At 39.3% G+C, this 15,293-nt stretch overlaps 1 protein-coding gene across 7 annotated transcripts in view; it reads left to right on the top strand.

Moving 5' to 3' along the window:
• The window catches only part of zgc:162952 (PKc_LIMK_like_unk domain-containing protein), a 75,673-nt gene that overhangs the window by 27,350 nt on the left and 33,030 nt on the right, over window positions 1–15,293 (top strand). For all 7 annotated transcript variants that reach the window (XM_060906707.1, XM_060906706.1, XM_060906711.1 and 4 more), the window contains 3 exons: window positions 9,713–9,906; window positions 11,746–11,867; window positions 14,362–14,410. In XM_060906707.1, coding sequence (XP_060762690.1) covers window positions 9,713–9,906; window positions 11,746–11,867; window positions 14,362–14,410 — 365 coding nt within the window. The remainder of the gene's footprint in view (window positions 1–9,712; window positions 9,907–11,745; window positions 11,868–14,361; window positions 14,411–15,293) is intronic.

The raw sequence follows: 15,293 nt of genomic DNA, 5'->3' as shown, positions 1-15,293 counted from the left end.
TTAGGGGCTCGACTGCAAAGAGAACATTAGTGCAAGCGGGAACAAGGCACTCCTTGTTTCCTTGTTAGCTTATTATTAGCTGTGTGTTTTGGATTTTTTTTTTTTACACTTCTGGTTTGTCTGGGGGTGGGTGGGTGTGTGCCTGAGAAGTGAGAGAAAGAGAGAGAGAGAAACATAGACAATGAGGAGAGATTAGAAGAAGTAAGAGAAAGAGATGGTGTCAGAAACACTGATACACAGATCTCTCTCTCTCTCTCTCTCTGGTGTATCACTGCAGTGATGTGACCACTCTTACAGCTCTAGCCATTAAAGTTTCTAGAGAACATCGCAGTAGTGGTTTCCCATTGCCTTCTACTGGATTATTATAGAGGTTTTCTCCTCTCAACCATTCATACACACATTCACACCTATGGGCAATTTAGAGTAGCCAATTGAGGCTTTGCACCATCACATGACCCCATAACAACGGTAACTATGCTGCCATGACAGGGGACGCACTTTTAGTGCTTCATTCAGTCGAGTTAGTTGTTATTGATCGGTATGGGAAGGTTTTGCTGCATTTTTGGATGTGTAAATCGTTTTGAAAGAAACAAAGACATAACATTTTTTTATTTACCTCAAGTAATTCATCATCAGTGAAAAAAATCTAGAGAGATTTCTAAACATAGAAGGGGAAAAGGGGGGGGGAGACATTCAGCAGGACTCGGTTGTCGAACGGAGAGCCCAAAATCCCCATGGTATGCTCACTTCATTTCTACGAAGGTAAGAATTTAAAAAAATATAATAATAAAAACATCGCAGCTGCAGCAAGGTGCTTATTCTTATACAGTGAAGTGAACATGAGCAACACAGCAGCTCTGCACAGCCCCACCTTCACCGAGACTTAAAAAGTGCATTTGCATTCAGGGATCCTTCGGAGCACATTGCGCGTGTGCTTGGGACCCAGTCATTATGAGAAACACCTGATACTGATTTGACCGCAATCAGCACATGCATATAAGGACACAGAGGCTTTGGGAAGTATTATCAATATCACTGTCATGTTTGTTTGTAGCCATGTTTATGACTCTGCTTTTGGTTTCGTTTTTTGTAAATATCATGCCTGCTAATACACTCTTCCTGCACTTAGAGCCATTTACCCCCGCATACCTGACAGAATACTTCACAAAGTCTCTGTTGCCCATTTTCCACCAAAGCAGTTCCAGGGCTGGTTCGGGGCCAGTGCTTAGTTTGGAACCGGGTTTTCTGTTTCCACTGACAAAGAACTGGCTCTGGGGCCAGAAAAACCGGTTCCAGGCTAGCACCAACTCTCTGCTGGGCCAGAGGAAAGAACCGCTTATGTCAGCGGGGGGCGGAGTTGTTAAGACCAAAAACAATAACAAGACCGCGAAAGATCGCCATTTTTAAGCGACAAGAAGCAGCAGCTGTACAAACGCGAAGTCATCTATTATTATTATTATTATTGTTGTTGTTGCTGCTGCTTCTTCCGTGTTGTTTTTGCTTCGATATTCGCGCCAAGGTTTATGCAAACGTAGCGACGTAACTGACGTATACAGCGACGTAATGACGTGGCTTCCCTTAGCACCGTGAGCTATGGAAAAGCAAACTGGTTCTCAGCTGGCTCGCAAGTTGAACGAGTTGTGAACCAGCACCAGCACTGGCCCCGAACCAGCCCTGGAACTGATTTGGTGGAAAAGGGGTATGTGTCCTTATTTGCGTGTGCTGATTGCACTCAAATCATCGTCAGGTGTTTCCCATAACGACTGGGTCCCAAGCACGTGCTCAATGTGCTCCAAAGGATCCCTGAATGTAAATGCACTTTTTAAGTCATGGTGAAGGTGAGACTGTGCAGAGCTGCTGTGTTGTTGCTCATGTTCACTTCACTGTATAAGAATGAGCCCCTTGCTGCAGTTGTGAAATTATTATTTTTTAAATTCTTACCTTTGTGGAAATGAAGTGAGCATACCATAGGGTTTTGACCTCTCCATTTGACACTGAGCCCCACCGAATGTTTTTTCCCCCATTTTCCCTTCTACGTTTAGAAATCTCTCTAGTTTTTTTCCCTGATGATGAATTACTTTAGGTAAATTAAAAAATCTGATGTCTTTGTTTCATTCAAAATGATTTGTACATCCAAAAACACAGCAAAACCTTCCCATACTGATCCATAACAACTAACTCGGCTGAATGAAGCACTAGAAGCATGCCCCGTCATGGCGCACTAGTTACCGTTGCTATGGGGTCATGTGATGGTGCAAAGCCTCTCTTAGCCCAACTGCATATCCTTGGACTGTGAGGAAAACCAGAGCTCCCAGAAGAAACCCACACAGAGAACATGCAAACTCCACACAGAAAGGCCTCCGGCAGCGACTGGGCTCGAACCCAGAACCTTCTTGCTGTGAGGTGATAGTGCTAACCATTATACCACTGTGCCACTCCAAGATAAACAGATAGACAGAGAGCAAGAGCAAGAGAAACAGAGAGAGAGAGAGAAATACAAAGAGAGAAAATAAGCAGAAGTGACAGAGATAAATAGTGAGGCAAACAGAGAGACAGAGATCATGTGATAGAGAATGTGTGAGAAACAGTGACAGTCCTATAGCTGCACTGTAAGAGGTTTTTTTACATTGAGGCTGTATAGCTGTGATTGTGTGTGTGTGTGTGCTACTGTCATGATGAATAGCAATAGATCATTTGTCCACAACAATAAAATCAGTGCCAGTCTGCAGTTTTCCCCAGCTCTGAGCTCCTCACTGTAACTGCTGTCCCCGATGACACTCATGACTCCACCCACGAGAACTCATGACATCACCTGCACGATAAACACTTGCCCCATCCTGGCAATCACTGTGAATAATACTGAGTATGCTAGATTGTAGTAAGAATATTGTCCACATTTTTTAACATGCTGCAGGACCATCTGGTGTGAATTGTAGATTTTAACGCTTGGAACCAAAAGTCTTCTTTACACCGTTTTTCCTTTAGTGTAAATAAAGTCCATCAGCCAAAATGGAGTGGAGATGAGGGTTAAAGCCAAGCCGAAGACAGAGCAAGACAGTTTTTTAAATAACCAGTTTGTTAAAAATACTTGGTGTTACATGACTGTAAAAATTATGTTAAATTTGAAAATGATTTTCATGATTTTAAAAGTGTGTGGACTTAAAAGGGAATGGCACATTTTCAGACATGGTGACCGTGACACTGCTTGGAGTTCTTCTGAATCGTTGTAGATTTTTAAGGAAAATGTTGCAAATTTAACAGTTATTCCCTGAAATCAAGTCGTACATGAGCTGATCGCCGATGAGGCGCATAGCACCGAGTTGGCTATAAGCCATGTACGATGAGATTGAGTGGAATAACTGTTTTATTCTATCCACAGTCACTGGATTTTGAGAAACAGAACCTTTTTATTTTTATTTTTTGCAAATTTGACAAATAAAAACTTTATACAAAACAAAATAATCTCCACTTAGAATGTAAACAAACTGGCAAAATGACAGTAGCAATTTGTGAAAAATACTACAATAATAATTCTTGGGGGAAAAAAAGATATGTTCTTACCATCAAATTAGTGCTGTCAAAAATGTCGCGTTATTATCGCGTTAACCTGACTCAATTTTAACGGCGATAATTTTTTTATCGTGAGATTAACGCTCTGTGACATGATGTAGGTTTTTCATAAGCTTTTGAAACTGCCAGGAACTTGGAACAGAGACTTTGCTTAGAAAAACGATAGCAGCTAGACTGTAATGCCACGCCCCGCACAGCCAGAGTCCTCTGCCCTCCCCCCAAAGAACCAGCGCGGGCAGGGCGCGCTAGCCCCGCGCCTCGGGATGAAGAGCCACGGTGCTCGGCTTAGGTTTCGTTTTCCCATCGGCGGCTCCAGCCCGACTTTGCAGTGGCTGTGACAAGACATGTTATGCTCTGCAATAACACCTTCGTGCGATTAAATGTTCTGATCCTGAAACAAACTTCATTGGAGCGAAACCTGTCCTGAATTTAATCGCCCAAAATGTGTGATTAAATTGTGATTAATCGCGAGTTAACTATGACAGTCGCGACATTAATCGCGATTAAATATTTTAATCGCTTGACAGCACTACATCAAATACTTTCATTCCCTATTTTTTTTTTGGGGGGGGGGTCTTTTTCTTCTTCTTCTTTCGGATTTTTTTGGCGGTTGGCAAACCAACTTAAAGGTGCATTACTGTCACCAACTGGGCTGGAGTGTGGAACAGGAGCTATAAGAAAAAATATAAGTTATATTCTTTTAGCTATTTTTGTTTCTTTTAAATACTTGATAACAATTTTGGGGGTTTTGTTTCATAGAGTTTTTATTTCATCCTTGGTTGGTTCACCAACACACTCCACCATGTTGTTTTTCTCTACTCATGGTATATGAGCTGATACCCTAGTAGTAGAGTAGCCAATCAGAGCACACAATTGCTCATATCCAGTGAATGTGGATAGAATAACTTTTACACTCAACATGTGATCTTCAGTCGCGTCCAAATACCCTTCATCAACCTTTCAAGTTTAAATGTCTTTCTTCAAGATGTTGGTTTCTTTTCACTTTGGATAACAAATTTCTAAATGACCCACAATTCCGTTTGACTACTTGCTGATAGTATCCATAGCTTCATCTCTACCTAAAGACAGTGATGCAGCAGTGCTAGTCCTTTATCTCGACCTGTCTAGCTTTCTCACTTCCTCTGCTCAAATGGATCGGCTTCCGAAGCTAATCTACTGTAACTTGTGTCGCTGCTTGGAGTCTAAAGTTTGCAAGAACATCTCCATAACTTCTGTTTGAATTCTCATGAACTCTGAATGTTGCTACAAAATGGTAATTGGAAAAAAAAAAAGCTTTTGTTTTTCGAAGCTAAGAGTGAAACCTGACTATTATCCCTTTTGTTTGGATAATGTCAAATTTGTTTTGTCTGTTAAATGCTAGTGTCACAACGTTGCAGCTGATCACAGATGCACTAACCTCAATACTGAAAATACAGCACCAGATAGCAAATTAGCACCAGAAACGCTAAGCACATCACATATATTTCAGTATTATTATTCATTATTTTTTTCGCGGTCTGGTTTCCATCAAATCCTGCACTCTGATTGGCTGGCGAGCCAGTTACGGACCTCTGGCGACTCACTCGTTCACAACAACAACAAACATAGAGGCTTTTTGGTCAATGTTTATTTTTTTTATAAGATTTATTTATAAGATTATCAAAAATCTTATGTTTTTGCCAGCATTTCTCAGGAGAATAGCATTAATTTTACAGCATGGATAACGATAACGACAGTGTTCACAGCAAAAGCAAGTTTTAATACCCTGAGAAAGAAGACATAAAAGAAAACATTTCAGGAGAAAGCTAAAACCTGTAACTGTTGCTAGCGCCGAGTAAAAACATGGCTGAATCCTGAATGACTCCTATTTGTATAAATAGGGGACTACATAGGCGGCAAAATGTAGTTTTTTTCCTGCCATGGAAGTGCACTTGTATACCGAGGAGGAAGCAATTTGCATTACAGCCGCGAATGAGGTTTCAAAATGGCGGCTCGGCTCAGTTTTCCCTTTCGGGCGCTCTTGTTTTCTGTTAGAATTTGGTAAAGAAAAAAATAAATATATTATTGACCAGCTTAAGGTCGGTCCGTATGGTGAAATACCGTGACCTCGGCCTTAAATACTGACCTCGGCTCAGTACTTTCACGACCTCGGTCACGGTATTTCACAATACAGACCTCCCAGCTGGTAAATAATACTGTATATATGTATTATTATGTTTCTTTTCATTCATTTGAACCAGGAATATGGCTAAATATAAGGTCTAAATTTAACCACCCCAACCTTTGACTGTTACTTTGTAGTGAGTGGAAGCCCATTGAATGTTCAGAGCTCTATTCATCAGCATTTTAAGACTTCATTATCCTTCAGCATTTTATTCCGCATGGCTGTGATGAAAACAACTCTAATTGAGCACTCCTGACATCAAAATCAGTCTTTTGTGCCAGTTCGCTTTCATCTGCCCACACTTCCACCTACCTGAATGAAGAGTGTGTCAGTTAGGATTAACTATTCAGACCAAGCTTCAGTTTACTTTATTAATACGGTATGTTGCTTGTTCAGGCTTGGGTGTTTTTCGTGTGATGTTAACGAGGTTTACATGTTAAAGAGTCGTCTGGAATGTAAAAGTTCAAATATTTAAAGGGATCCTACAGCGGATTGATTTTCAAAATTATTTTATGCAAAATTAGTTGTAGAGTTCAAAAATCAAGCTTTCATTTTCAGAGACCAAATAGCTGTTGATAAAAAAAATGATTTTAGAACACCAGATGGACTTCCTGTGGTGGGGACTTATGCGATGATGTCAAGTAGCAGTCGCTTGAAGCAGCTCAGTTATTTATCTTCTCTGTTTACATCGTAGTTTTCCTAGTTTTATAAGTACATACATGTCAACCTATACAGAATGTCCGTATTTTATACGGATTTGATTCAATAAACGTAGTATACGGGTGTACAAATAAAGTTATACGGATTCTTTAAACAAACTTCAATATTTATTTAGAGCTATAATCAATTCCCACGATGATAAAAGAGCGCATAACATTTACAAACGTACTGTGCACCACAGACAGCCAGTAAAGAGTCTTATGAAATCGCACGTTATCTTGTGGTAGTGAGACTTCGTTCCACTTTTGATCATGCGCACACCGCATTGCGAGAATCCCGCCAACCGGGAAGTAACATTTTGTTTGAAACGCGTATTTCCACCTGAGTGACTTTCACTAGCGACTGAAAAGATTCTGAATGGGCACTCCGGCAAGATCAACACAGACAGTTGCTGTGACATGCAGCCTCGTGAGGTATTGGTGCAGACTGCTAAAAAAATCTGTCATGGAGTACAATTCAGAACATTAGAGTGACACTTTGTGTTTTTGTCAAACATTGGAGCTTTGTATTCAATCTGAAGGTTTATTGTTATTAATATTGAATAAAAAGTAACTTGGATATATCATTGTTAATTATCATTCAAATTTTAGGTAAATTATTTTAATTTACATCTTATAAGGATTTTATAAGGGAAATACGGATTTTGGAGGTTGGTTATACAGGTTTGATTGGCCAAAGGTTGACATGTATGTAAGTATTTTACCGATCATGTAAAAAAAGATTTTAGACCGCAAAGTGTTATATCGCACTGCGAGTTGAGCCATTTTAAACCGAGATTTTAGAGCGCGCAGCCACACACACACTATGCCACACACACTTTCTGTAGATCATGAAAAAAGATTTTGCAGCACGAGGTCTCATGTCTTATCCAGTTTCTGTCGGTGACCCTCTGCTACAGCTGAGCAAGCACACTTCGCATTTTCTCTGCGGAAATGCAGTCCAGTTCCAGCTTGTGCTTTCTTTTTAGCATCATTGTGACATTTATATGCTACACAATGAGACATACTTATTTAAAAACTGATAATTTCGGTAAAATACTTGTAAAACTCGCAAAACTATGATGCAAACAGAGAATACAAACAGCTGAGTTGCTCCAAGCGACCACTACCTGACGTCATCGCATATGTCACCAACGCAAGAAGCCCATTTGGTATTTTTTTAAAAAATGTGTTTTTCTCAACAACTTTTTGGTCTATGAAAATGCATACATGTCAACCTATACGGATTGTCCGGAAATTATACGGATTTTAGCTCATTTCAAGGGCGTACGGGCGTATAAACAAAATCTTACGGATTTTCAGTATTTTCTGACCTAAATTTATTTTGTGTATCGTACTTGAACATCAGCTGATCGTCGCAAAAACATACAAAAGCTCGATTTATAGACAAAGAACAGTGTGTATGCAGGGGCAGATGACCCAGACTATGTGAAACCGGATGTTTATTCCTCAAGCCTCGTGCAGTATCGCGACTGCGAGACTTCGCTCGTTCAGGTCATGCGCACGATCTGCATTTAAACGCGCCAAACGGTCATTGTTCGAACGATTTTCTCATTGTGCAGAGCGACATTGTTTACACCCGAGAGATTTTGAATAGTGTCTCCTGAGTGAAAGAATGGGAACACCGAGAAAGAAAATGAGATATGGTGGGCGGTGTCTTCCTGAATGGAAGGAGACATTTAATGGTGTCATTGTTCAGGCGAAAAATGAGGAGTACGCGCACTGCACAGTTTGTGTGCGAGATATAAAAGTTGCGGCATCTGGAGTTTACAACGTGAGGGAACACATGAGGTCCAAACTACATCAGCGAAATTTGCTGATGTAGCCTTCGAATCGCGAAAGTTTGGTGCGATTCGAAAGCTGTAAGGATTTTATGTTGATTTTTATGGATTTCTTCCTCTGATACTACAGGTGGACGCCCAAAGGGGTTGACGTATGAAAATGAAAGTTTGATTTTTGAAATCTGTGACTACTTTTACTTAAAAACAAGTTTGAAAATCAATCTGCTGGAGGATCCCTTTAACAATTATTCCCTGAAATTAAGTCGTACATCAGGTGATAGCTGACGAGGCGCATATAGCACTGAGTTGGCTATAAGCCATGTACAACGAGATTGAGTGGGATAACTGTTTTATTCTATCCACATTCACTGGATTTTCAGAAACAGAGCATTTTTATTTTTTGCAAATTCAATCAATAAAACCTTTATAAAAAACGTCCGATAAAATAATTTCCGCTTAGACGGACTTCTTAAAAACCTATCGATGGCTGCATGAATTGACTTTAGCGTTATTTTTTGTAGAAAGTACCGTCTTGCTGTCGTGCCGAGGTATAGAATAGCTTTAGACATTTATGTAATTCTTCCTTGGACATTTCAGTTCTGTAATTTTCAAACGTCTTTGAGCTTTTGAATCAGTCTAAAAAAATTCAACACATTTTAATGCTTAAAGATGAAGAATGTAAACAAACCGGCGCAATCACAGTAAAAATTTGTGAAAACAAATGCTGTAATAATAATTCTTGAAAAATAAAAAAAGATACATTCTTACCATCAAATACTTTTATTCCATATTTTGTTGCTTTTTTTATTTTTGGGGGTTTTGTTTTCAAGTAGGGTTTTTATTTCATCCTCGGTTGGTTCAGTAACACGCTCCACCATTTTGTTTTTCTCTACTCATGGTATATGAGCTGATATCCTAGTAGTAGAGTAGCCAATCAGAGCGCGTGACTGCTCACATCCAGTGAATGTGGATAGAATAATTGCTGTTAATCTTTCTTAAGGACACTTCATTCAGAAGCACAAACTTGATCACTGTCTGGATCGCAGCCTTGGAAAACAAGGCACATGGTATAATGTGGACATTTTTTCATATTGTGGTGCTTATCGGTTTGTGAACCCTTTAGAATGCTCTATATTTCTGCATAAATATGACTGAAAACATCATCAGAATTTCACACAAGTCCTAAAAGTAGATAAAGAGAACCCAATTCAATGAATGAGACCAAATATTATACTTGGTCACTTATTTATTAAGGAAACTAATCCAATGTTGCATATCTATGAGTGGCAAAAGTATGTGAACGTTTGCTTTCAGTATCTGTTGTGACCCCTTTGCAAGTGTTTTCAGTCAAATTACATTATCTTATAATCTGAAAACCCAATTATGGTCAAAACCGGTGCACACATGAACAGATTTTTTAGTTTTGTCTTTGCACTGTGTACAGATTTAACATCCTCTTTATAACATCTGTGTTGTAGCTCAGATCCACAGGATGTGTGAAGTGGACGTGTCGTCCGAACCGAGCAGTCCAACGCTGTACAGCGAGTCATCAGATGCATACTACCAGGTGGACCGCTGGCAGAAGCTTCGCACAGCCGTGAGGAAACTCGAGTTCTGGGAGAACTTCAGCCATGAACTTATTGGGAGCGGCTTCTTCTCCAAAGTCTATAAGGTAAGAAAAGGTTGTGCTGTGTGTCCTAGATGTTGGGCTGTTTGGTGGTTTCTCTCAGATAGTTCCTACTTAAGTAGAACTTTTTTTTTCTTGCTAAAACAAAACAAACCTCAACAAAAACAGTTTTAAACATGTACTTACCAGTGGGAAGTAAAAGAAAAAATATAGCTAGCATTTTATTTCTCAGTACAGGAACTAGATAGCATTAAACATGTAATAATATCTATGTTATTGCTTGCATGTTGACCGTGAATTGGCCTAGTGGTTAGCGTTTCCGCCTCTCGATCGGGGGCTCACCGAGTTCTATTCATGGTTGGGCCATAGAGGTTGGTTCCCACCTCCTCCCCATTTCTCCTGTTCCGCACTCCAGCCCAGTCGGTGGTGGTAATGCACCTATAAGTTAGTAGGCCAACCACCAAAAAAACTCGAAAGAAGAACAAAATGGCGGAGTGTGTTGCTGAACCAACCGAGGATAAAATAAAAACTCTACTTGAAAACAAAACCCCAAAAAATACAAAGAAGCAACAAAATATGGAATAAAATAATTTGATTGTAAGAACGTATTTTTTTTTTTTTTTGAAGAATTATTATTATAGCATTTTTCACAAGTTGCTCCTGTCATTTCGCCGGTTTGTTTACATTCTAAGCGGAAATAATTTTGTCGGACGTTTTGTATAAAGTTTTTATTGATTGAATTTGCAAAAAATAAAAATGCTCTGTTTCTCAAAATCCAGTGAATGTGGATAGAATAAAACAGTTATTCCACTCAATCTCATCGTATATGGCTTATAGCCAACTCGGTGCTACGCACCTCATCGGCTATCAGCTCATGTACGACTCGATTTTGTGGAATAACTGTTAAATATACCGTTTGTTTATGGGATTTATGTCTCCCAGAGGGGAACCATCAGGGCCTTCTAGGCATTCAGAGGAGGCCGAAACATATCAGCATTTCAAATGTTAGATTTAATTTTTTTCATTCTTTAATTTCTTTCATAATTTCATTCTAATTATTCTCTTCTAATTCTAATTTGGCCTCATTTTCTATCAAATTTGCTTCAGAAATGAAAGGGTTACTGTCCTGAAAACATTAAAATTGAGTTATCTAATGATATTTTTTTGTTTGTTGTGTCTAGGCTGAGAAGAGTTTAGAGCTGGCTCACTTTGGTTAGGACTTCATTGCTGGGACAGAAGGCCATGGCAGTGTATGTTTATGTAGGAAGTGACAGATGAATTAACCAATCAGATTTTGAGTTATAGTGGGAGGGACTAAAAATTTATCACACTAGGCCTTCTCGAAGGCCAATGCAAGCTTAACTGCAAGTCGGCACCATCAGTGCAGCAGTGAAGTCACCTTCCAGCTGGTGTAGCGTACATCCGTAGTGTTAGCGAATGCTAATAAAGCAGTCAAGCCAGTGCTATTAAGAACAAGTAGCACAGGCTAACGACTGAGAAACTAGATTTTTGTCTCCAGACTCTTCTTCCACACTGCACGCTCGCAAGAGCATTTTTCACTCAGACTTAAGTATTCATTTCCCTGTGTAATTTACTTGGTTACTTTTAAAATCAACATCGACAACTATACACAATGGAGCGACCTGGCAGCCTGCCGCTAATCCCTTGCAAAATCCTTTGCCCTGTTGCTTTTTTGGTGTCTGGCTAAGTTCAAGTCCCAGCTCTAATAGTCACAATTCGCCACTGGGCTTCAGAGATGTTTAAAATATGGGACTGAAATCCTTTGATATGTAAATATATATACCGTAGTTTGTATATGGGATTTCTGTATCCGTTGTGCTATTTGTATCCTGACGTCCTGGTTTTGTGTGTCCTGCCTTTCAGGTGATGCACAACACCACATGCAAGGTGATGGTGGTGAAGATTTATAAAAATGACGTGGATCAGGACAGCATCGTCAGAGAAATTAGCCTCTTACAGAAACTCTCTCACCCCAACATAGTCAGGTAACTGTTCCTCTTTAAAAGTATTAACCCTGTCTTGAATGTTTCATGAGCAAGGTGATCTGTGCAATTAGACCTTTCCTGATTTCATCAGTACCTGACCTGGTTTATAACAATCCAACCTGTTTATTGGTTGATCTTAATCATAAGCAGTACACAGAGGGACACAATTAAGCTTTTTTCCATCTGACTTCATTGTCTCTACGTTACTGATACTACGTGTGAACAAACAGAGCCTGTGACGTTCAGCGCGGCCCGTATTGACTCAACGACGACACGACATCACAGGCATTTTATTTGTCTAAGCAATCTCAAAGTGGTCTGTTCCTGTGCACTATGAAAGCACAAGACTCTTATCATACTGTATCAGAGCTCTGCAGTTACCTGGTACCAGGAGCGCTTTGCACACGGTTTATCAGGTTGTTATGTATCTAATGTCACAGTGCTTTCTGGAAACAGATTATACTGCATTTAGAGCTTTCACTGGACATCAAATATATCAGAAATGAAACAGTTTTAAACTACACCCTCCAGCCAGTTTAACAGGAACAACTGGACATCTGTTCAGTCATGCAGTTATCACATCAGCCAATTATACAGCAGCAGCACAATGTATAAACTCGTGCACAAAATGGGATCTCCATGACCTTGACCATGGCATGGTTTCTGGTGCCAGACAGGTTGGTGTGAGTATTTCAGAAACTGTGGATCTGCTGGGATTTCCACACACACACACAACAGTCTCTCGAGTTTACACCGAGTGGTGTGGGAAAAAAATAGTGTGAGGTTGTTATAGATTTGAAAAAAAAAATAATTGCGTCCAATCTATTTCCAATCTTCATCTGTCCAGGTTTGGTGAACCTGATCCCAGTGTAGCTTCAAATCCCTGTGCTTGGCTAACAGGACTGGAGCCAATATAGTCTTCTCCTGTTGTAGCCCATCTTGTTTAACTTGTTGTGCATTCTGAGATGCTTTTCTTCTCACCATGTTTGTAAAGAGTGATTAATAATTTCCGTTAGCAGCGCTGGCACAAACTGTTACTCTCACTCAGGCTCTTTCTTCTTCTTATTGGTTTTTGAGGACGTTATTTCTCCCTCAGTTTTCAACCAATCATCACTACATTTCTCATGAAGAATACCTCGGGGCTGAATTACATTGCTATGACTTTTGGTGCTGATCTGAGTCACCGAACCAGAATGATCCATGAAAAACGGGCTTTTTCAATCACTTATTTCTCCCTCAGTTTTCAACCAATCATCACTAAGTTTCTCATGAAGAATACCTCTGGGCTGAATTAAGTTGCTATGACTTTTGGTGCTGGATCACCAAACCGGAATGATCCATGAAAAACGGATTTTTTCCCTCACTAAGCGTCATTCTCTATCTCTTCCCATTCCGGATCTATATGGTAAGGTGACCAGACGTCCCAGTTTGTAACAGCTAGTGCAAATCACTGTGACTTTAGTCACAGTCTCTATCTAGTTATTATTATTATTATTATTATTATTATTATTATTGTAACATTTTTAGGACGCTATTTCTCCCTCGGTTTTCAACCAATCATCACTAAATTTCACATGAAGAATACCTCTGGGCTGACTTACATTGCTATGACTTTTGGTGCTGATCTGGATCACCGAACTGGAATGATCCATGAAAAACGGGCTTTTTTCAGTCACTTATAACTGTCAATTTTCATGATTTTTTCAATCAGTTTTTTACATTTTGTTGAGCCAAATGACCTTCACCTTGACCTTCAAGTGACAAAGGTCAACTAACGCAAATTACTGTGATTTTAGGCACAGTCTCTATCTAGTTTGAGTTACTGTAGCTTCGCAGTCAGGTCAGCTGTAGTAGCAGGTGTATAGGTTTGTTGTTGCATAAGGCATAAGGATTATAGTCCGTACTATAGTCAGTAATCATATAGGGTATACGCTACCGTTCAAAAGTTTGGGGTCACCCAGACAATTTTGTGTTTTCCATGAAAAGTCACACTTTTATTTACCACCATAAGTTGTAAAATGAATAGAAAATATAGTCAAGACATTTTTCTGGCCATTTTGAGCATTTAATCGACCCCACAAATGTGATGCTCCAGAAACTCAATCTGCTCAAAGGAAGGTCAGTTTTATAGCTTCTCTAAAGAGCTAAACTGTTTTCAGTTGTGCTAACATGATTGTACAAGGGTTTTCTAATCATCCATTAGCCTTCTGAGGCAATGAGCAAACACATTGTACCATTAGAACACTGGAGTGAGAGTTGCTGGAAATGGGCCTCTATACACCTATGGAGATATTGCACCAAAAACCAGACATTTGCAGCTAGAATAGTCATTTACCACATTAGCAATGTATAGAGTGGATTTCTGATTAGTTTAAAGTGATCTTCATTGAAAAGAACAGTGCTTTTCTTTCAAAAATAAGGACATTTCAAAGTGACCCCAAACTTTTGAATGGTAGTGTACATGACTATTTCTCAATTTCCGTAATTGTTTCAGGTATCTTGGTATCTGTGTGAAAGAAGACAAGCTGTATCCCATTCTAGAGGTGAGTTCCATGTCTCTCTCTCTCTCTCCCCCTGTCTCTCTCTCAAGATATAACAGTTATTCCACGAAATCGAGTCGTACATGAGCTGATAGCTGATGAGGCATGTAGCACTAAGTTGGCTATTAGCCACGTACAACGAAACTGGGTGGAATAACTGTTTTATTCTATCCACATTCACTGGATTTTGAGAAACAGAGCATTTTTATTTTTGGTAAATTCAATTAATAAAATCTTTTTATACAAAACGTCCAACAAAATAATTTCAATGTAAACAAATTGGCAAAATGACAGTAGCAATGTGTGAAAAATGCTATAATCATAATTCTTGAAAAAAAAGATACGTTCTGACCATCAAATACTTTTATTCCATATTTTGTTGCTTTTTTTGTATTTTTGGGGTTGTGTTTTCGAGTAGAGTTTTTATTTTGTCCTCAGTTGGTTCAGCAACACGCGCCGCCATTTTGTTTTTCTCTACTCACGCCATATGAGCTGATAGCCTAGTAGTAGAGTAGCCAATCAGAGCATGCAACTGCTCATATCCAGTGAATGTGGATAGAATAATTTCTCTTGTACAGGTAGTCGTCGACTTACAACTGTGTTTGGTTACGACTGACCGGTCGTAAACCGATGTTAAATGAACGTAAGTATATTGTGATGTGTAATGATATTGTAATCATCTTAAAGTCTTATTTTATCAACATTTTCTTATTTCATTACCTTGGCTCATTATTTGGTTTAAGTCAAACACTGCATACTACACTGCGTACAGTACAATTCGTTTAATATGTGCAAAACAAAAATATGAAATACAGGTGTGAAAAATAGAAATTTTAGTTTGAAACATACCAAAATACAAACGTAAAACATAGCAAAATACAAAACT

Source organism: Neoarius graeffei, chromosome 24 (assembly GCF_027579695.1).
Source record: "Neoarius graeffei isolate fNeoGra1 chromosome 24, fNeoGra1.pri, whole genome shotgun sequence".
Lineage (NCBI taxonomy): Eukaryota > Metazoa > Chordata > Actinopteri > Siluriformes > Ariidae > Neoarius > Neoarius graeffei.
This window is presented reverse-complemented; position numbering and strand designations above follow the sequence as displayed.